Raw genomic sequence first — 22,872 nt, forward strand, 5'->3', positions numbered from 1 at the left:
TGTTGATTGACTCGTTTGTGCTATTTTAGCCGAGCACCTGGGGCTCTAAATACGCTGAATATAGTACTGCACCTTAGGATGTTATGAAGTCAATAGTTGGAGAGTGAGACACAAGTAGGATAAAGTTACTGGGAGGTGTCCAGTCACAACAGTTTACACCTTGTTTAATCCGCGTTTGAGATATTTTGGCCGGAAATATCAAAACACAACTAGTCCTGAGAAAGGTCAGCCATTTTCTCAGTAGATTTGTGATAGGACTTAATATATTAATTGTTTTCTCTTATAAGTATCACATCTGCACATTTGAATGTTGAAAGTTGATATAAATGTTATTTTTATGTTACAGAGACATGTTGTGACATTTGTATGAGATTTAAAGGATGTAGTTACATGATGAAGGTCACTCCATAAACTTGTGGCAGACATTTGTCATTGTTTATCTGGGAGCAGAAGCATAGGTTTTGTGTTTTCAAATATTACTCAGCTGTTTTAACAATACTGCAGTGTAGATGAAGGACAATCAACTTCTGAGATTAGTCGACTTCTTTATTGCAATGAATGTGACATTTTGGTGTAGATACCAACACCATTATCAGGCAAGTTTATTCCGAAACATCACATCCATTGACATAAAGAAGCTGACTATCCACAAAACCTGGTTCTGCAGGATCTTTACAAGAGCAGCCTAGTGACTGGAGCATTTGCTGGTCACTCTGAACACCCAGGTTCGATTACCCACATTGGTACAATTTGTGAAGCCCATTTCTGGTGTCCCACATCAAGATAGTGCTGGAATGTTGCTTATAGCAGTTTAAAATGATACTCATTCACTTCATCTTTACATCATCAATAAGTTGTCAGAGATCATGTAGAAATGAGAAAACTAAATGGCAGGTGTAGGATAGTGTAGCAAGTGTTATCCAGCATTACATGAAGGGAGGCAAATGAAAGAAGTCATTACTGTCCGATGGTTGAAATAATTAAGCCAGATTTACAGTGCCCATTTGGAGAAGGGGCAACAGGGTTCACATTTGGAAGGCACTAACAGTGTCATTTTTGACAAATAAATAACAGTGTCCATTTTATGAAATGACAATTGATATCTGTCCTCAGAGAAAACTTAGGTGTCTGTCTTGATAGATGACAAAGGTGTCCATCTTCAGGGGAAATTAATGGCATCCATCTTGCAAAAATGACTTGACTTGTCTATCTTGAGGAAAGACTTTCGGCATCCATCTTGAGAAATGACTTACAGTGTCCATCCTGAGAGAACACTCTTGTCTTGAGACATGAGATTGATATCTGTCCTTGAGAAATCACTTTCAGTGTCATAAAGTGAAATGACTAATGGTGTCCATCTTGAGAAATGACTGTTAGTGTCCATCTTGAGAAATGACTGATGGTGTCCAACTGGAGAAGTGACTGATGGTGATTGTCTTGAGAAATGATTGATGGTGTCCATCTTGAAAAATGACTGATAGTGTCCGTGTTGAGAAATGGCTATATTATGTAGGAGAAATGTACACTTTCACTCACCTAGTACTGTTTTTGTTACAGGGCCAAGAAACATGCTAATCTTCAGGAACAGTTATTTGAGATTGATGCAGAAATTGAAGAAAAGGATGACGTAAGTAGATGTGGCTTTGATTTCATTGATATTATCTGCTACAACTTATCGCCTGATAGAATTGTGATTTAATATCAATGTGATAGCAGTCACAGCCCATTCTAGGTAAGAACTGATCCACAACTTACAGGTTTGTTATCAAAAGCAGTTGAAGCATTGGGTGGTCAGGCTTGTGATCTTGATATATCATCTAGTCCCACGTGGATGGATCAAGGCTTATAATATCGGTCACTGGATTATCTGATTCAAACTCAGTCATGCTTAAATAGCTGAAATATTGCAAAGTGTGACATTAAACAAAACACTAACATGAAAGATGAAGATGTAATTGGAAAAATATTATGATCCTCAAATCTTCAGGATAGTTGTTATTTTGAGTTATTGACATTTGAATGCTTTTGCAAGTTAGATACGTATGTGGACAGTATACTGATTTGAATGGTCCATCCAGGACACGCTGTCACGGTCGATGTCGTCCACCATCACCAGGAAGGGATGGCTGTACAAGGGGCCAGATTCAGGCAAGGACAACATCATCAGCTTCACCAGGGTATGGATCTGCTTCATTACTACCATGATACACCTCACAATGTTATCACTACCACGATACACCTCATGATGTCACTACCCCAATACACCTCATGACATCACTACCATGATACACCTCATGATGTCACTACCACGATACACCTCATGATGTCACTACCCCAATACACCTCATGACATCACTACCATGATGCACCTCATGATGTCACTACCATGATACACTTTATGACATCAATACCCCGAGACACCTCATGACGTCACTACCCCGATACACCTCATGATGTCACTACCGCGGTACACCTCATGATGTCATTACCATGATACACCTCATGATGTCACTACCCCGATACACCTCATGACATCACTACCATGATGCACCTCATGATGTCACTACCACGATACACCTCATGATGTCACTACCATGATACACTTTATGACATCAATACCCCGATACACCTCATGATGTCACTACCATGATACACTTTATGACATCAATACCCCGAGACACCTCATGACGTCACTACCACGATACACCTCATGATGTCACTACCGCGGTACACCTCATGACGTCACTACCACGAGACACCTCATGATGTCACTACCATGATACACTTTATGACATCAATACCTGATACACCTCATGACGTCACTACTGCGGTACACCTTACAATGTCACTACCGTGATATACCTCATGATGTCATTACCCCGATACACCTCATGATGTCACTACCGTGATACAACTCACGATGTTGTCGCTACCACGATGCACCTAAAGAGGTTGTCATTATCCTGATGCAACAACTATATTCAGGACTCGATTCAGTGCTTTGTTACATGCACTGGTGCAGCCCAATATTGCAAAGTGCACACTAGTTATTAGTCAAACTTGCACAAGGTGCAAGTCAATTTTTCAGAAATAATTCAGCAATAAATCTAACATTATATGCATAAGTATGTGAGCTGATTTTATCTTCTAAATTTACAATAGCTGTCACACCAAAATGTTGCTGTTTATAGACACGTTTAGGCTATGACAGCTCTTGACCACAGGAAATAGGTGTGTCTCTGTGTTGCTATGGTTTCATGGGTACTACATCACAGAAGTATGTTTATGTGCACCGAAACCTCTGACTTTTGAACACGATGGAATTTGGCTGGGGTTTATAATCCAAGGTGCATGTCTTCGATCAAGCCCTGATATTTGAACCATTATACACCTCATTACATGACGTTTATATCATTTAGTACCTATACTGTTGTTATACTGCAGTTCAGAATCTTGCAATTTATTTGTTATCTTGGTGAAACTGGACAATCAGTGGTTGAAGGGAGGTAACTCTTGACTGTGGGAATTATAATTCATGTTTGAATGTTTCTAACTACCTATTTTTGAACTGACATGTCAAGCAGAGTGCTTCATGAACATATTTTCACTACAATACAGATCCCATCAAAGCATGCATATTGTATAACAGTTAGTATAATCATATTTCCTCATACACAGACATTTCCATTTTATTGTTGTAACCATGCACATATGCACCAACATTTTTAAGTGTACACATACACATACTCAAGTAATTGAACTATCACACGACTTAAGTTCCACATTTGAAAATAATGAAAGTGGCCAAAGTACTGTAATGAAGGTGTTTCTTTAGTTGGGCATTTCATTATATATGAAAGCAAAGGTACTTAGTATTTTTTTATGATTATTAGTGAGCTGAAATGTGAAATTTACGTTGGTCTGGCAACATTTGGGAAGGTTGCAAGTTTTCAGAGTTACCAGTCCTGGTGCCTGGCAGAATTCTCTGTTTCCTACTCTGATAATAGTGGTGACCTTTGAGATGTTAGTCCACAAGAGATGAAAGAGAATGTTCATAATAAAATTGAATAATTTTTTAATTGCAGCAGTTCAAACGGCGCTACTTTGTTCTGAAGCAACAGACGGACTTCACATACATCCTGGAGTTCTTCAAAGATGAGAAGAAGGCGGAGGTTAAAGGTGCCGTGTATCTGGATCTGGCCACAGATGTCGTCAAGGTACACACCCTCGGGCAGACGTTTTGAAACTATGTCATTAGAACCCCACACAATGTTACATGTCATGTCAAGTCCAGGACAAAGTTCCCCCAGACAAATTTCCTCACACACTATCCCGTCCATCCTTGATGTAAAATCTGACACATTTTCCCCTACTCATGATAAACTATAGAATCTGCGGATCTCTCATCAACACTTAATCCCTTTGAAGTATTGACAAATACATACATGGATATCTTTAAAGTCTTGACTGTTTTTCTGTGGGGGGGAATACGTCAAGGAGGGTTTGTCCTATGATGCACTTTTGGGGGGATTTGGTACAGCGAAATTTGTCTGGATACCAACATGGCGTCCTGCTAATCACTTGTGTTTTGTCACATGATGATGTTTGAATCCAATCTCTTGACATAATTTCCAGAATGCAAAGAAGGGCAAGTACTGCTTTGAGATCAGGATGAGTGAGGGCTCATCATGTCTGTTTGCTGCCGACAGCGAGGTGGACATGGAGGAGTGGATTGTGACCTTGAACAAGGTCATCAGTGCTGCAGAGACAGCATCCCAAGTGTCCAGGGAAAGCATCAAAGGTGAGAATGCAGCCAGTCATGACAACAGCTCACTGATGCAACATCAGTAGCAGATTTTAGAGATTAAGAATTTGAGTCCTTGGCCTAGATTTTCGAAACTCTCTTAGTGCTAAGATAGTCGTAAGTGCCATACATTAACATTAACTAATGACTACCTTATGCTATGAAAGCTTAAAAAATCTATGCCCAGGATTTTGGAATCATAGAAAACATAGAAAATGGATACAGCTAGTACTAGGGAAGAGTGTGTGTAAATGTTGGAATCAGAAAATGTGAATCATTCGACTTGTAACTGCTTTGTTATTGATAATCAGTTGACAAGATAAATTTACAGATTTCAAATCTGCTTTTTTTAACCTTTCATTGTCTGTATATGAGACTCATAAGTTGAAATGTATGTGTCTTAAATCTAAGTGTGCTGCGCCACCTCTTGCTTGGATTGTGCAAGTTATAGATGTGTGTTGTTTGTCTGTGATCATGTCCATGCTGGACATTGCTGCTGATGGAACATTTTCAAAATTGTTGACGTCTTTCCTTTCAGAGGATCTTCCAGCTCCTGGGCGTGCTGAGAACTACAAGGAAAGTTCCATGAATCATCCAGTTGTAAAGGTACACAAAACTTGCATTACTTACCCTTCTACTAACTCTCAATACACTGTCAAAACCAAAATTGAAGCAAGCCTTCCCATCTCTCTTTAACAGATATGTATAATCAGAGGCTTAGTTTTAGTCTATGCTTCGCTATAGGGTTTGGCCTATGATTGTGTGGCCTATGGGATGTTTCGTCAATCGAGACCTTAATGAACTGGAGTTGTGTTGTTCAGCAATGAAGTAAACGTTCTTAAGCTGATTCATTTACAGGTTTCTGTAACACTAAAGTGCATGTCAGAATCACCAATTTATGAGAAAGAATGCTAAACTTGAAGAAACCATTTTCTTATTTATTTGACACATATTTCTTGAATTTCAAATAGCAGTGTGCTGTAAGGGAGATAACTCTGTTTCAGTACTCAAGAGAATCTGATCTGTCACTGTCCAGCGCCCGACAGGAGGGACGACAGAACCTGTTCCACGTCTACCCAGACATGAGGGTAAGGCAATGGATTCCTTTTGTCAGTAACTGTGTGCTCAGGATATAAAGGCTCTTGATGGATAAGCAAGACTGACCATTGACTGGTGTGTACTCGTGTCTATGGACTTCTAGTGTCAGTAGCTGTGTGTTCAGGACATATAGCTCTTGATGGATAAGTAAGACTGACCACTGACTGGTGTGTTCTCATTTCAGGGTTTCACAATCAGAACAAATTCAAAACAAAGACGACCATTCTTTGCAGTTTGATTGTGTTAGATTTTGCATCAGTGTACAGTCAGATCGCGTTAATCTGGACACTTCTGTTTTCCATCAAAAACGTTCGGATAGTGAAACGTACGGACTACTGAAACAAACACCACTTCAGCAGAGTTACTTCCCTTTGACATACTGAGACAAGAACATACGAACGTATACATGTACCAAATGACTTTATTACAGTTTGTAGACATAACAACTTGAATATTAACATAACAATCAATCAACACATACGATGTCTGGATAGATTATTCATAGTATTACACATACCAATGAAAACTCAGACACTCACTTGTGTTGAAAGAAATCTCCAATAACAGTCTGTTTGGAGAGTGGCTTGAAAGACGCATGCATGCTGACCATTGTCTCCAAGTCTCCAGCACACTCGAAATAATTTATCATAGAGTCCATATAAGCTCTCATTTAGCTGACAGTAGGGGGAGATGTTGGTTCAGGCTCATCGTCAGAATTGTCTGGGTTGGGCAGGACTTGCCATTGTGACTGACAGGTGTCAAGTGCAGCTTGACTCAATTGGTATTTTATACAGCAAGGAAACATGACAGGTATTACTCAAACGAACCAAAAGTGAAACCTATGAACTGATGAAAATCACAAACTCACGAGGTAAGGCTATTATCCGAAACTTTTTGATGTACCGCCGGATTATTGAAGCAAAACCATGTGTAACTAGCTCATCTGTTACCGCTAATTAACGGCCGGATACGGAGACTGAAGCATCGGAATAATGAATCAACAGGTAATGAGTTTATATAGTAAACAGGATTGGTTACAGCTAGCTACTGTTCGGATATCGCAGGAATCAGATTATTGGGGTCCGGACTAATGCGGACTGTATTTGTTACTGTTATTGAACTTTCATCATTGTTACTGAAATGAAATTTGTAAAATCATTTTAATTTGGGAATTATTAATGAATTAAAAATGCCTTTTAAAATGTGGTCAGAGAAAGTGTAATATCAAATATAGGTGAATGGTATAGTTGTTTAAATGTTAACGAACAGGTTTTCACACTAATGTTTCTTGCAGAGGACAAACTTTGAAGAGGAGGAGGTAGAAGAGGATGATGAGATTGATGTGTTTCCAAAACAGGATGCAGAAAGATTTCTCCTCCGCCTTGAAGAGTTCTCCCTGAAGCTCCAGGTCAACATGGCCGATGAGGGTCAGGGAAACAAAGTCTGCAATGTGAGTCGGTACAAGGAGACCTGGCTCTGGTCAGTCTGGTCTGGACGTGATTAATTATGTATCACTTTGGACAGGGTGTGCTTGGTAAAATACTCATAAATAGTTAGAATTGGTCTTTAGCAATCTGGTCTCCATGCTCGAAAGAGGCTACTGAAGCATTGGATGGTCAGACTCACTGGTTGACACGTCATCATGTCTCATTTGTGTAGATTGATGCTCATGCTGTTGATCACTGGATTGTCTGGCCCAGACTTGAATGTTTACAGACCGCTGCCATATACTGGAATATCACTAAGTGCAACATTAAAAAACAAACAAACAAACTTGGTTCAAGCACTCACCATGCTAAAGACAAAACATCTGTTAAATTTGTTAATCCCTTTTTGATCCACAGATTTTATTTTTAGGTCTCATTTTGAAATCTAATAGAATTATATTGCTAGATGAGTACAGTACAAATCACAGATTATTTTTGTCCAGGTTACCTATCATTGATGTACTTCTTATGTTTTCAGCCGGAACCCTTCTTTATCTCATTCGCCTTATATGATGCCAAGGAAGGCAAGAAGATATCTGAAGATTTCGCGGTTGATCCAAATGATCCCGAAATCAGCCGTATGATCCCCTCTGACGTCCTGCAGGCCTCTGATAAGCTGCATACAGTGGAGGGGCGTGAAACTATGCCAGACCTCAATGGTCTGAGTGAAGAATGGTTGCGCCGCAAGAGACAGGTAACACTAGGAACAGGAATGCAATCTTATTTTACAAATTGATAGTAGTTAATGTTTGTGATTAAGTTCATCAGCAACATCGTCGATGAAGATTGATGAGATTGCAAAGTGCATTTGGACCTTGAACCTTAAGGCAGATTAAGTGTTGTGTTAGAGCATATGGTGACAATAACAGTTGTGCTAGGATCGCTAAAATTTGGTTCTAGTCATATTTCAAAAAGGACCCGTGGGGATACGGGGTAGAATAGGCCTTCAGCAACCAATGCTTGCGATAAAAAGCAGCTATGCTTGTCGCAAGAGGCTACTAACAGGATTGGGTGGTCAGGTTTGCTGACTTAATTTGGTTGACACATGTCATCGCTTCCCAATGCGATGCTCATGCTGTTGATCACTGGATTGTCTGGTTGATTATGTACAGACTACCACAATTTAGCTGGGATATTGCTCTGTGCGGTGTTAAACTAAACTCACAGACTCGCTCAATTTCAAAAAGTTAACAATTTTCAAATACACAATATTTGCCATTGCCATGTTACATTAAAGTTCATATGTTTGTTAATGCATGCAATCGGTGCTTTAAAAGTTGTGTTTCAGAGTGATGCAATGTTTCAAGCCCCTTCTGTCCCTTTCTGTGAAATTCTGGAATAGTATTGAAAATGCCATGTACTAACTGTGTTTATCATGGATATGTCTGCATGATGTATTGTCTGGACATCTGAACTTCTGTCTCCTTTCAGGGTATCTTTACGGTGATCCGACGTCACTCCGAGATATACCTGGTGGCCAAGATTGAGAAAGTCCTTCAAGGAGGAATCTCACAGTGCGTGGATCCGTACATTAAGTTAGCTGACCAGAAGGTTGCGACAAAAGTCCATCGGCAGATGAAACAGCTGTGCAATCACATTGGACATTATCGCATGCCCTTTGCATGGTCAGCAAGGTGAGTCAGGATTAGACCATTGTTGATGTCAAATATAAAAGTTCACAAAGCATGTGTTTTACAGCTCCTGACATGAAGGATATCTTACAGCAAATGATGTATTGATCTTTATTTGTAGTGACTTTGGTTGATTGTTTGCTTGCAGACCCATTGGTACCACAGCATATGGACATACAACCCTGCCAATCTACAGACAGGAAGCATCCAAGATGTCGGAGGATGAGATCATCAAACAGCTGCAGGACTTTAAAAAGTAATTTTTTGTTGTTTTTGGTTTGTTGAACGCCACACTCCTCACTATATGGCAGGGGTCTTTATGTAGGCATGTCTGGACCAGAAAATTCAGTGATAAAAGCATAAACATCTGTCTACGAAAATGACATGTATCAACCAAAACAGCGAAGCTGACCACCTTATCCTGTTCGTCGCCTCTTCTGACAAGCATGGGTTACAGAAAACCCATATGTTCATGGCTCTGAAAAGTAAGATCTCGTTTAGTGTCAGAATAAGTGAGACTAGGGTGAGTAAGTGTTTGGTGGTTAGATGAGGACAGATTCCAAGCTGGAGATCTGTTGGTGGTTAGATGAGGACAGATCCCGAGCTGGAGATCTGTTGGTGGTTAGATGAGGACAGATCCCGAGCCGGAGATCAGTTGGTGGTTAGATGAGGACAGATCTCGAGCCGGAGGTCAGTTGGTGGTTAGATGAGGACAGATCCTGAGCCCCTTATCCCTTGTGGGAGACTCTTTAGTGGCATTATTTATTGAATGTTATTGCACACATATTCGTTTTTCAAATATCTTGTACCAAATTATTATGAAGAAAGCATATTGTTTGGTTGGTTCTTGTTTTTTCTAATCGTATGTTGTCTTTGCAGACCAGAGAAGCAGAGCAAGCTGCAGACAATCCCTGGTGTGTTGAAGATCTGGTTTGAACATGTTCCGTGCAGTCAAGTCATCAACAGTAAGTCCTCATCATGGAACATCATGCTATTCAGTGATTGTGGGTTTGAGTCCCAGATTTTCTCTAAAGATAATCCTTGGTTTGTTAGCTCGGTAGCCAGTAAGATTGTCCTCATGACTCCCCTACAACTTTAAACTGACAAGCTTTTCAAAATCTTACCAAACCCTAAGCACATTGTCTCGATGCAGCTGAAGTATTGCGGATGTGACAATAAATGTTAACTTACTCACTCACTTGCTTATTGGGGCAATGTGGTAGCCGCTCGTCACACTGAAGACTCAGGTTTGATTCCCCATATTGGTATATTGATGATATCCCAAATGTTGCTGGAACATTGCTAAAAGCGGCATAAAACAAAACCTATATTCGTAACCCAGTGGTGAACGAGCTTGCTTGTCACACTGAAGGTCTGAAAAAGGTACAAAGTATGAAGCTTTGACAGGTTTGACAGGTTTGACAGGTTTGATAGGTTTGACGGGTTTGTGCCTGTTTTTGTCCAACATAAATCTTGAATAATGCTCAGCACTGACTCACTCGCTCACTTTTGACTTTGGTAGATGTGCTGACCCCATCTCTAGTGCCTGTAACCCCGTTCCCCAACCCACCAACCCAGATGCCATCTGTCGAGGTGCAGGAGTTTGTGCCAGACAAGGCGCCACTGTACACTTCCTATGACTACTACCTAAATCACCTATACGTCTACCCGCTCGCTCTCAAGTATGACAGCCAGAAGACGTTCACAAAGGTAAGAAACCCATCAGGCTGTAGGGATGGACTTTTTCTTTGTGCAGAGTTGTCACTCTTTGTGTTATAGGATCCGGTGATGTAGCCTGAGAATGGTCAGTGGCTTGCCTGTGCCATGCTCATGATTGTTAGTTTGTCTCATCTTAGACCTTCCTCACCTGTGTCACGAAATAGCAAGGTGTTCAGTTGTTTTCAGGGCAACAACTATAATAGGATTACACAGTGTAATTTGATAGTGTGATAATTTCATTGGTATTATGGTGGCATGTGGTGGGGTAGCTAACTGGGTAAAGCATTTACTTGTGACACAAAAAAACCAGGGTCAGTTCCTCACTTGGAAGCAGTGTGTCGTATTCTTCATGCGTTACAAAGCTGAAGTATGGTTAAAGGCTGCCAAAAACCCAGCTCAGCCACTCACCTTGTGATCCAGTCAGTAGATGATACAGACAGTTCAGGATGATGTTTGTGTTCCAGGCAAGGAACATTGCCTGCTGTATCGAGATGAGGGACTCAGATGACGAAGGAGCAGTACCACTGAAGGTAAGCATCAGCTCTAGTCAGTCAGTGAGTTCTTTAAGTAAGATCCAACTTCAGGTGTTAGCTATTGGTTCAAAGACTAGTCCAGTAAAATTCTGTATGGTGTATTAAACCTTGCTGGTAAAAGTCTAACATATAGCAACATCAACTTGTGTCAAAATTATCCTGACTGTAATGTTCGGTCAAGTACTGTTAAAACTATATGAGTATACATGTCTGATTTTTGCCATATGCTGTGAGCTGATTAAAGTGAACATGTTGCTTCTGTTTGTCTGACAGTGTATATACGGTCGCCCCCATACATCGGTGTTCACTACAGAAGCCACGACGTCTGTCCTTCATCACAACACCACGCCAGAGTTCACAGAGGAGGTATGTACACACAGGCTCACTCACTGGATTGTTTCATGAAGATGCAATATTGGAGTGTGGACCTGAAGGTCCCATGCTTGCCATAAAAGGCGACTGTGCTCGTCGTAAGAGGCGACTAACGGGATCGGATGGGCAGACTCGCTGACGTGGTTGACACTAGTCATCGGTTCCCAATTGTGCAGATCGATGCTGATGTTGTTGATCACTGGATTATCTGGTCCAGACTCGATTATTTACAGACTGCCGCCATAAAGCTAGAATAATGCTGAGTGCGGCGTAAAACTAAACTCACTAACTCACTGAGTGTGACCTTAAACATTTGTTTTGTTTGTTTGTTATTTAACATCACAGTCAGCAATATTGCAGCTATATGATGGCAGTCTGTCAAAAATCGAGTCTGGACTGGACAGTCCAGGGATCAACTGTGTCGGCATCAAGTTGGATATAATCACATGTCAAACAAGTCAGCTAGCATTAAAGCAAATACCCAAACTTTAATGACTGTAAAAACAAACCAAGTAAATTAAATTTCATTGTGCAGTGTTAACATGTTGACTGCCACAAGAAGCAATTTTTTCCTGGTGGCAATAAAGAATGTTGGAGACATTTGTTTTTCATACCTATGTTGCCAACATGTGAAAATTCTTTTAAAATACCACTGATGTATCTATAAGATAACTCATAGTGGCACATTCAGTCAGAATTGATGTAACAAGTATACTCATATCAGGCAGTCATGTTAAAGTACATCATGTTAAACCACGAACATCCACTCCACACTGTGGCCATGCTACATGTAACCTAATGTCCTTTTCATTCTCATTTAAAATGAAACTGCTTGATTATTGCTCCCCGAACAGAGTGCATTAATCACTGTAAAGTCTGGCACTAACGTTGTTGTCTTGTTCCAGGTGAAGATAGCTCTGCCCACACAGCTTCATGAGAAGCACCATCTGTTGCTGAAGCTGTACCACGTCAGCTGCGAGGCCTCCAAGACCGGCCCCAAGACCTCCTCATCCTCCCTCAAATCCAAGAACAACATTGAGTTCCCCATTGGCTTTGCCTGGATGCCCTTGCTGGGAGATGGCAGGTTAGCAAGCCTTCAGCAGACAGACGATAACACTCTGGGTGACACAAGTGGCCCAGTTGTTCAAGCTCTGTAGGCTGCTATGCAGAGTTGTCTTCCTTAGGTGTCCAAATTCTGGTTCTCCCAGTCCAGTTTTCGGTTTGTCAGTAATGTTTCAGATTTAGCCGAGTGATCATTGTGGTATTCCAATATCACTTCAGGCTTTCTTCCTCATGAAGCTCGCATGCTATGATGTAAGTGGATTTCTGTGGAGTAGAACCAAACGCACTCACTCACTCATCTCGATGCTGGGTTGACTGGTTGTATCCTGTTAAGATCTGAGTAAGAATTTATTCTTCAGCAACATGTGCGTGTTCTTAGGCGACTAACTGGACTGGGTGGTTAAGCTCGCTGACTTATTTGACACGTGTCATCATATCCCATTTGTGTAGATTGATGATCATGCTGTTGATCACTGGATTATGTGGTCCAGATCAGCTGGAATATTGCTGACTGCAGCATTAAACAGCAAACAAACAGTAGCACAGTACACAGGACTGTACACAGAGAACTGTACTCAGTAATAAACTTGTTGCCACTCATAGTACCTGATCATGATCACAATGGCTGCTGTGTTTCAGGATCTCAGTAGGTGAGCGTACAATCAAGGTGGCAGTTAACCTACCTCCAGGCTACCTCAACAGCGAAACTCTGGGTCTGGGCAGAGGGGTAAGTAAGGAAAGTCGAGTTTTAGTTCCTTCTGCTTCCAAAGCCAAGCTTTGAGGCAGGGTGGTTGGCCTAGGTACCTGCTTGTATACAGCCTTGCTTCAGCTGGTGTGGGTGTATCAATACTGCTTCTAGATCATCTGACTACTCTGTTTGAATTTAACACTGGTCAGGGGCAGGCATACCAAAGCAAGCTTTCCCACTGTGCAGAAAAATGCAGAAAAGCTCACATTAATCGTGGAAATAAACATAATAAACATAACATCCCACTACTGCAACAGTACAAATGGCAACTTTAAATCACTGAAACTAGCAAAACATGAAAAGCTGGAGGAAGTTTCAACCACATGTTGCCATTTTCCAGTTTGAACAAAAGTTTCAATCCGTTTTTCAAGTATTTCTGTAGTGTTATTTGGCAGTTATCATCATAATGCATGCTTGTTTATTTTACTTTCCATTAGTATGACATGATTGACAATATAAATTTCAACATATTCAATACATTTTCTATGCGAGGCGATGCACGGTTCCTTAGAAATTAGACAGAAGCGCAGATTGTAATGCGCATAGGCAGTACAGGTGATGATGTAAAATTGTTGCAGTTTCATAGTTGTTCATTGCTGTTTTTACTGTTTCAGTTGCTAGGTAATATGTTTGCGTTAGTATTTCCATGATTAATGTGGACTTTTCTGTGTTTTTCTTCACAGTGGGAAAATTTTCTTTGCTCAGCCTGAAGGGGCTTAAGTGATAAATGTTACAAATGCAGAGATCCTGCAGAGGTGCAAGGACAAAGTTCGGTGTTCAGATTAGTTGTTTAAACGTGGGAAACTCAACTGCAGACACAGAATGTAATGATCACTGTTTCAAACTTGATGAAGGTCATATATGTACTCTCAAATCCATTTACTGTGTACAAACCTTCTCCACTAGTTCTTTTAATGATAAAGCATAACGAAATAGCAAAGTCTTCATACCTTGATGAAACCCAACTTACGAAAATGATTGGAAGCACGAGAGCCAGTGTCACTGTATAATTGTTTTTCTGCTATAGAGTATGTTCATGAGAGAACTTGTAGATGTAGATACAGGTAACTTTCCTTTCTTCATAAAAAAAGACGGTAACATTCGTAACATTGTTATGTAAGTATGTTCATGAGAGAACTTGAAGATGTAGATACAGGTAACTTTCCTTTCTTCAAAAAAAAAGACAGTAACATTCTTACTGGTTCATTAAAGTTTCTTGCCAGTTTTTCCAGCAGCCGAGTTTCTCGCAACAGTTCATTAACACGTGCTCAAAGAAAGGGAGATAACTCTATTTTAGTACTTTACATTAGAAACAGAAAAGGAAAAAGAGGGGGTAGCATTATTCGAACTAAAAATAGATTTTCATACAGAGTATTATAAAGCTATAAATCGTTGCACCTTGTAATGATAAAGATTTTAGTTCATTGTCTAAACCACTTTTGATGAAAATCTCCAACTGTAGTAAATGGTGGACCAGCACCAAGTATTAGACTGGGAATGGTGGACCAGCACCAAGTATTAGACTGGGAATGGTGGACCAGCACCAAGTATTAGACTGGGAATGGTGGACCAGCACCAAGTATTAGACTGGGAATGGTGGACCAGCACCAAGTATTAGACTGGGAATGGTGGACCAGCACCAAGTATTAGACTGGGAATGGTGGACCAGCACCAAGTATTAGACTGGGAATGGTGGACCAGCACCAAGTATTAGACTGGGAATGGTGGACCAGCACCAAGTATTAGACTGGGAATGGTGGACCAGCACCAAGTATTAGACTGGGAATGGTGGACCAGCTCCAAGTATTAGACTGGGAATGGTGGACCAGCACCAAGTATTAGACTGGGAATGGTGGACCAGCACCAAGTATTAGACTGGGAATGGTGGACCAGCACCAAGTATTAGACTGGGAATGGTGGACCAGCACCAAGTATTAGACTGGGAATGGTGGAAAGTATTAGACTGGGAATGGTGGACCAGCACCAAGTATTAGACTGGGAATGGTGGACCAGCACCAAGTATTAGACTGGGAATGGTGGACCAGCACCAAGTATTAGACTGGGAATGGTGGACCAGCACCAAGTATTAGACTGGGAATGGTGGACCAGCACCAAGTATTAGACTGGGAATGGTGGACCAGCACCAAGTATTAGACTGGGAATGGTGGACCAGCTCCAAGTATTAGACCGGGAATGGTGGACCAGCACCAAGTATTAGACTGGGAATGGTGGACCAGCACCAAGTATTAGACTGGGAATGGTGGACCAGCACCAAGTATTAGACTGGGAATGGTGGACCAGCACCAAGTATTAGACTGGGAATGGTGGACCAGCACCAAGTATTAGACTGGGAATGGTGGACCAGCACCAAGTATTAGACTGGGAATGGTGGACCAGCACCAAGTATTAGACTGGGAATGGTGGACCAGCACCAAGTATTAGACTGGGAATGGTGGACCAGCACCAAGTATTAGACTGGGAATGGTGGACCAGCACCAAGTATTAGACTGGGAATGGTGGACCAGCACCAAGTATTAGACTGGGAATGGTGGACCAGCACCAAGTATTAGACTGGGAATGGTGGACCAGCACCAAGTATTAGACTGGGAATGGTGGACCAGCACCAAGTATTAGACTGGGAATGGTGGACCAGCACCAAGTATTAGACTGGGAATGGTGGACCAGCTCCAAGTATTAGACTGGGAATGGTGGACCAGCTCCAAGTATTAGACTGGGAATGGTGGACCAGCACCAAGTATTAGACTGGGAATGGTGGACCAGCACCAAGTATTAGACTGGGAATGGTGGACCAGCTCCAAGTATTAGACTGGGAATGGTGGACCAGCACCAAGTATTAGACTGGGAATGGTGGACCAGCACCAAGTATTAGACTGGGAATGGTGGACCAGCACCAAGTATTAGACTGGGAATGGTGGACCAGCTCCAAGTATTAGACTGGGAATGGTGGACCAGCACCAAGTATTAGACTGGGAATGGTGGACCAGCACCAAGTATTAGACTGGGAATGGTGGACCAGCTCCAAGTATTAGACTGGGAATGGTGGACCAGCACCAAGTATTAGACTGGGAATGGTGGACCAGCACCAAGTATTAGAGTGGGAATGGTGGACCAGCTCCAAGTATTAGACTGGGAATGGTGGACCAGCACCAAGTATTAGACTGGGAATGGTGGACCAGCTCCAAGTATTAGACTGGGAATGGTGGACCAGCACCAAGTATTAGACTGGGAATGGTGGACCAGCACCAAGTATTAGACTGGGAATGGTGGACCAGCACCAAGTATTAGACTGGGAATGGTGGACCAGCACCAAGTATTAGACTGGGAATGGTGGACCAGCACCAAGTATTAGACTGGGAATGGTGGACCAGCTCCAAGTATTAGACTGGGAATGGTGGACCAGCACCAAGTATTAGACTGGGAATGGTGGACCAGCACCAAGTATTAGACTGGGAATGGTGGACCAGCACCAAGTATTAGACTGGGAATGGTGGACCAGCACCAAGTATTAGACTGGGAATGGTGGACCAGCACCAAGTATTAGACTGGGAATGGTGGACCAGCACCAAGTATTAGACTGGGAATGGTGGACCAGCACCAAGTATTAGACTGGGAATGGTGGACCAGCACCAAGTATTAGACTGGGAATGGTGGACCAGCTCCAAGTATTAGACTGGGAATGGTGGACCAGCACCAAGTATTAGACTGGGAATGGTGGACCAGCACCAAGTATTAGAGTGGGAATGGTGGACCAGCACCAAGTATTAGACTGGGAATGGTGGACCAGCACCAAGTATTAGACTGGGAATGGTGGACCAGCACCAAGTATTAGACTGGGAATGGTGGACCAGCACCAAGTATTAGACTGGGAATGGTGGACCAGCACCAAGTATTAGAGTGGGAATGGTGGACCAGCACCAAGTATTAGAGTGGGAATGGTGGACCAGCACCAAGTATTAGACTGGGAATGGAGGACCAGCACCAAGTATTAGACTGGGAATGGTGGACCAGCACCAAGTATTAGACTGGGAATGGTGGACCAGCACCAAGTATTAGACTGGGAATGGTGGACCAGCACCAAGTATTAGACTGGGAATGGTGGACCAGCACCAAGTATTAGACTGGGAATGGTGGACCAGCACCAAGTATTAGACTGGGAATGGTGGACCAGCACCAAGTATTAGACTGGGAATGGTGGACCAGCACCAAGTATTAGACTGGGAATGGTGGACCAGCACCAAGTATTAGACTGGGAATGGTGGACCAGCACCAAGTATTAGACTGGGAATGGTGGACCAGCACCAAGTATTAGACTGGGAATGGTGGACCAGCACCAAGTATTAGACTGGGAATGGTGGACCAGCACCAAGTATTAGACTGGGAATGGTGGACCAGCACCAAGTATTAGACTGGGAATGGTGGACCAGCACCAAGTATTAGACTGGGAATGGTGGACCAGCACCAAGTATTAGACTGGGAATGGTGGACCAGCACCAAGTATTAGACTGGGAAACTCAAAAAGATCATCATAATTCAAAGTGTAATTATTCAGATTGTACGCTCATTTGTGTATGTAATTTTGCATATATATGCAGAGAGAAACAAATAAAAAGGGTCACGGTAAAATTCCAATGTTCTTTTCATATTTTCCAGTATTCATCACCAACTTTGAGCAGCCCTGTGGGAGAAAATCTGAGAATAAATGCCTATAGTAATGAGAAGTGTTATGATGGACGAATATCCACACAACAAAACATGCTCAAAGAGCGAACACATTGCTTGTTATTACCCCATTACCCCGCCATGAAGCCATGTTCCCTTATTTGTTTCCCTCAGTATATATACTTTGACTTGAATGACCCTGATAACAAGACTAGAAAATAGTTAAACTCTGAAAATTTTCTTAGTATATCTACAGTTTTGTTAATAAGTAGAAATAGATCAATAATGTTATTTTGTCCTGTTTATTTACTGACAGAGATATATTTCAGCAGATAGAATTCAAAATATATGTTTGTTTATGTCAAGTTGGAGGCACAGTGAAATGTTCATCACAGTGTACGTGTTACTGGGATGTTGATGTGGTATGTGTTTTACAGAGCTCAGGGCCAGACATCAAGTGGGTGGAGGGAGGCAGACCTCTCTTCAAACTTGGCATTCGACTTATGTCAACTATCTACACTCAGGTATGACACAATCAGTAGTCAAGAAATATGTCAAATGGATAAACATGAAGAAAAGTATGCCATAATTTAATCACATTTCTTGTGTTCTCATCACAATATAGGTCTATATTGTGTATGTTGACCTTTAAATATGGCTGTTACTTTGTCTCCCCCTACTACAGTGGCCATTCCTTTCTCCTCCCTAGGACCAGCATCTACACAACTTCTTCCAACAGTGTCAGAAGATGGAGAGTGACACCTCCCTGGCTGTAGATATGAACAGTGTCAACAAACTCAAGGTAACTATTACACCTGGGGAAAGTCGTTAACTTCAAATTCAGTAATCATGTCCTCATCAATCATTCACAGATGAAATGCTATCATATTTTGACATGTCACTTGTTTCAGCTCAATTGTTTTGCACCAGTATTTTAGCTTTTCAGTCATGCTGACGATCCCTACCAAAACATCATCATATAGATATTGAAGTAGTTGTAATCCAAACAGGAGCTGATTTGTGATTATTCCCACCTGCTTCTATTTGATCACTTTGTCAAAATGTACTTCAGACAACTGGCAGTATTTTGATTTGTGATTATTAGAGATTGAAGCATTCCAAAGTTATGGTGTAATTTTGTTCATTTTATTAATTGACTATTATATCCTGTACATTTAGTTTAGTAATTGTGGCAGATATATCAGTTCAGTACGAAAAGATATATATTCCTCTCAAAACATAAGGAAATAATACCCTTTTTGTGTGAATATATCATTCATCGTTCAAATTGAAACTCTCAAATATTTCAGTACTGATTTGCCATGCAATGAGCAAGAAGTACTCAAACATGGCTACCCTTCACAGACATTTATGATCAGAAACATGTAATAAGATATTTTATCAAATTGTCTCTAGTACAATACAACCAAAGGAATTTTAGTTGCCTTTTGTCTAATAACTGTATGTGGATGCTGTGCGTCTGTGGCAAAGAGACAGCCAGTGTCTAACATGTGATGACGTGTTCATTTGAAGGCAGAATAGAAGGGGGATAACTCTGTTGCAAAACTCTAACAATTCAGTTCTATGTTGCACATGTCAAATATGATATGTATACTACTCAAAATAAGTTGAAAAATCGCCATATTTGGAAGACAATCTGTTCCAGCCCCATCAGTCGTAACAGAATAGCCTTGTGGTGGAAGTGATTGATCATCACACCAAACACCACACCAAACACCAGGTTCTATTCCGCATATGGTTACTATGTGTGAAGCCTATATCTTGTGCCACCTGCCATGATATTGCTGGTATATTGCTGAACATGGCACGATCACTTTGCTCACTCACTTAAAACAGAATGTCTGTGGTTATACGAGTGGATGAGTGAGTGAGTATGGTTTAGTGCTGCTTTAGCAGTGTTCCAGCAGTATCATGTCGGGAACACTAGAAATGGGCTTCACACATTGTACCCATTTGGGGAATGGAGCCCAGATCTTCAACATGATGGGACAAGGCTTAAACCACAAGGCTACCCCACCACCCCCTATAATTTTAAGAAAACATTAAGGTGTTTTGTAACTTCTTTTGAGTAGTGTATGTTTGTGTTCATATCTGATGTTATATCATAATTTCATGGTTGATATTAATCCATTAATTCATTGCACCGTTCATAACTGCATTACCATCTGTAGCTGTAGATACATGTAGACCACTAAAGCATGGTGTAGAATCTCGATCCAGTTCTTCGGGACAGTGGTACAATCTGTACGCTGGACCCAGTACTTCAGCCGGTGCTTGTTATTGTGAACACATGCCCTGCAATGAATTCATGGTCTATTTAAGCTGTTAGCTTAAACAAATATGCAATTTCTCACCACAAATCAGAGTGACTCGGACGATTCGGAGAATTCAGACGACAGTTCTGATTGGTTGTCGAACTTGATAAAGGTATTTCTTACATGCTGTCATGTGACCTGTCCTACCTGTTGTATTCTTGGTGTTTCTTTCTACATTTTTTTCCGTAATGCTAGGGGTTTTTTTCGTTTTCGATAAGTGGGTTCATTTGTAAAGGGTATGTAGTGGGATTTTATGATTTTTTGAGGGAATCATATGTGTTGGCTGAAAATGTGTATAATTGTTTCGCAGGCAGTTATTTTTAGAAGCAACGTGATGGAATGATGCACCCTTGGATACACAGGTTTAGAAATTATCTGTTTTGCTGTAACAAGTTAAAAAAAATAAAAAAATAACAATAGAGGAGGGTTTTAAAAAGTGAGTCAAAGTCCCTTGAGAACTAAAACACTTTTGATAACAAATTATGAGGCAGTTGCTTTCTGTTAGGGGAATCAAGTTGAAACATTCACAGGCAGTTGCTTTCTGTTAGGGGAATCAAGTTGAAACATTCACTCGTCATAGTGAAGAAACTCAAGTCCCACATAGATACAATGTGCAAAGCCAATTTCTGGTGTCCCCTGCTGTGATATTGCCGGAAAATTGCTAAAAACAACATAAACTCATGCTCATGTACTGTAAAATAGTGAAAATTTCATGCAGGAAAATATGCATGTCACTCTTGTGGCTAAGGGTGCTTACATTGCTTATACAGATATCTTTACAATTTGGTTCAGAAGTTATTTAGATGATTATTTGAGGTAGATGCTATATACGATGTGTAGGTATTTATTTGTTGTGTAATGCTGCACTCAGCAATATTCCAGCTATATGGCAGCGTCTGTAAATAACTGAGTCTCGACCAGACGGTCCAATAATCAACAGCATGAGCATCGAGCTGTGTAGTTGGGATATGATGACATGTCAAACAAGTCAGCAAGACTGATCCTGTTAGTTGCTTCTCTCCACATGGTGACCACAGTAAGTGTTTTCAGAAGATGAAGTGCTTAGGCTTCTGTGAATGCCTCAGAGCATTGAAGAATCTTTGTGTTAAATTAGATTGGATGTATGTTTTATGATAGACATAGTTATCAAAGAAACTATACAAGAAACTAAGGTCTACTGTATGCAGATCCCCAGACTGAAAAAAAATAATATATAAGACTGAGTAACATTTTTTAAATCTTTCTCAAAAGTTGTGATGGAGGAGAGCTTTATATGTGATGCACCCTTGAAAACTAAAGAGGGGCAGGGTCATCACATTTTATGTTTTTCTTCCCCAGATCTAAACTAAATCCCCCTTAATGTAGCTTAACACCTAGAACTCGGCACTTCAGTTCACTGCCATATTTGTGGGGATACTTCAAGAATCTTTTTATCTCTTTTCCTTTTTGTAATTTACTTTATGGGTCTTTAATGGGACTTCTTTTATATTTTTTATCCATGTTTCAGTTTTGAAGTTTTTATTTGAATTTTTTTCCATGTTATTGAAGATCAGTTAATGATGGTACAGCCAAATCTAAATGCTTTGTAACTTTCATTTATCTTTTCTTTTCCCAGTCTCCTTCCATGGGGTTGCATCATCTAACGTCCATATTTGTACCATTCAGCTACCTATATAACACTAGCATTAATAGCCTAATTCTCTCTGCTTCTGGACTTACCTCCCTTACACAAACCAGGATCACCTGATTGGTCATAATGACATCTGATTGTAAATTCACCGGTGTGGTAAATGTCTATATATTAAAATATTAAGCTGATGATTGTCATAATCATTACAACCGTATTAATCACTGTTTGCTAATGAAAAATCAAATCTTACCAGGATTCATAACAGTGTAGCTATAGGGTTGTCTTTGGATTTACTTTTCATTCTTATTTGATTCACTTGAGGGCTATATGTATATAGTACTGGCTCTAGGTGGATAAGGTGCCATAAAGACAGGAGATACCAGACTGTGGGTTATACCCTCAGGATAATGCCCCACTGCAGGTTGTTATTACGGATTATACACCAATACAGGGATAGTGTCTGTGTATACCACAGGGAATGAATATCAGGGCTGCAGTGAATCCACCATGAAGTAAATATTATATATATCACAAATATTGTATAATAAATATTTGGTAATGAGTACAATGTGAAGTCAATAGCTGATGTACTATTTAATGCATTTAGTGAAACAAATACATAAATTATTAACATGTTTTGTCCATTTGGTAATGATACTGACCTCCACTAACTACATTACTGCCAAATCAAATAGAGCTGGCTGTTGTCCTGGCTTTCCTTAGGTATGTTCTGTATTTATTGGTTCAATAAGTTGTACCCTTTTTAAAAGGT

The 22,872-nt window shown here is 40.8% G+C and overlaps 1 protein-coding gene across 11 annotated transcripts in view; it reads left to right on the plus strand.

The window, feature by feature from the left end:
* Nucleotides 1-22,872, plus strand: part of LOC137281747 (dedicator of cytokinesis protein 9-like) — a 177,702-nt gene that overhangs the window by 79,136 nt on the left and 75,694 nt on the right. For all 11 annotated transcript variants that reach the window (XM_067813338.1, XM_067813334.1, XM_067813336.1 and 8 more), the window contains exons 4-21: nucleotides 1,558-1,627; nucleotides 2,079-2,177; nucleotides 4,086-4,217; nucleotides 4,636-4,801; nucleotides 5,343-5,410; nucleotides 5,809-5,892; nucleotides 7,197-7,352; nucleotides 7,868-8,083; nucleotides 8,821-9,023; nucleotides 9,169-9,276; nucleotides 9,900-9,985; nucleotides 10,543-10,730; nucleotides 11,204-11,269; nucleotides 11,546-11,638; nucleotides 12,550-12,728; nucleotides 13,346-13,433; nucleotides 18,572-18,658; nucleotides 18,844-18,936. In XM_067813338.1, the coding sequence (XP_067669439.1) occupies nucleotides 1,558-1,627; nucleotides 2,079-2,177; nucleotides 4,086-4,217; nucleotides 4,636-4,801; nucleotides 5,343-5,410; nucleotides 5,809-5,892; nucleotides 7,197-7,352; nucleotides 7,868-8,083; nucleotides 8,821-9,023; nucleotides 9,169-9,276; nucleotides 9,900-9,985; nucleotides 10,543-10,730; nucleotides 11,204-11,269; nucleotides 11,546-11,638; nucleotides 12,550-12,728; nucleotides 13,346-13,433; nucleotides 18,572-18,658; nucleotides 18,844-18,936 (2,182 nt within the window). The remainder of the gene's footprint in view (nucleotides 1-1,557; nucleotides 1,628-2,078; nucleotides 2,178-4,085; nucleotides 4,218-4,635; nucleotides 4,802-5,342; nucleotides 5,411-5,808; nucleotides 5,893-7,196; nucleotides 7,353-7,867; nucleotides 8,084-8,820; nucleotides 9,024-9,168; nucleotides 9,277-9,899; nucleotides 9,986-10,542; nucleotides 10,731-11,203; nucleotides 11,270-11,545; nucleotides 11,639-12,549; nucleotides 12,729-13,345; nucleotides 13,434-18,571; nucleotides 18,659-18,843; nucleotides 18,937-22,872) is intronic.

This window comes from Haliotis asinina, chromosome 4, assembly GCF_037392515.1.
Source record: "Haliotis asinina isolate JCU_RB_2024 chromosome 4, JCU_Hal_asi_v2, whole genome shotgun sequence".
In the NCBI taxonomy this organism is placed as follows: Eukaryota; Metazoa; Mollusca; class Gastropoda; order Lepetellida; family Haliotidae; genus Haliotis; species Haliotis asinina.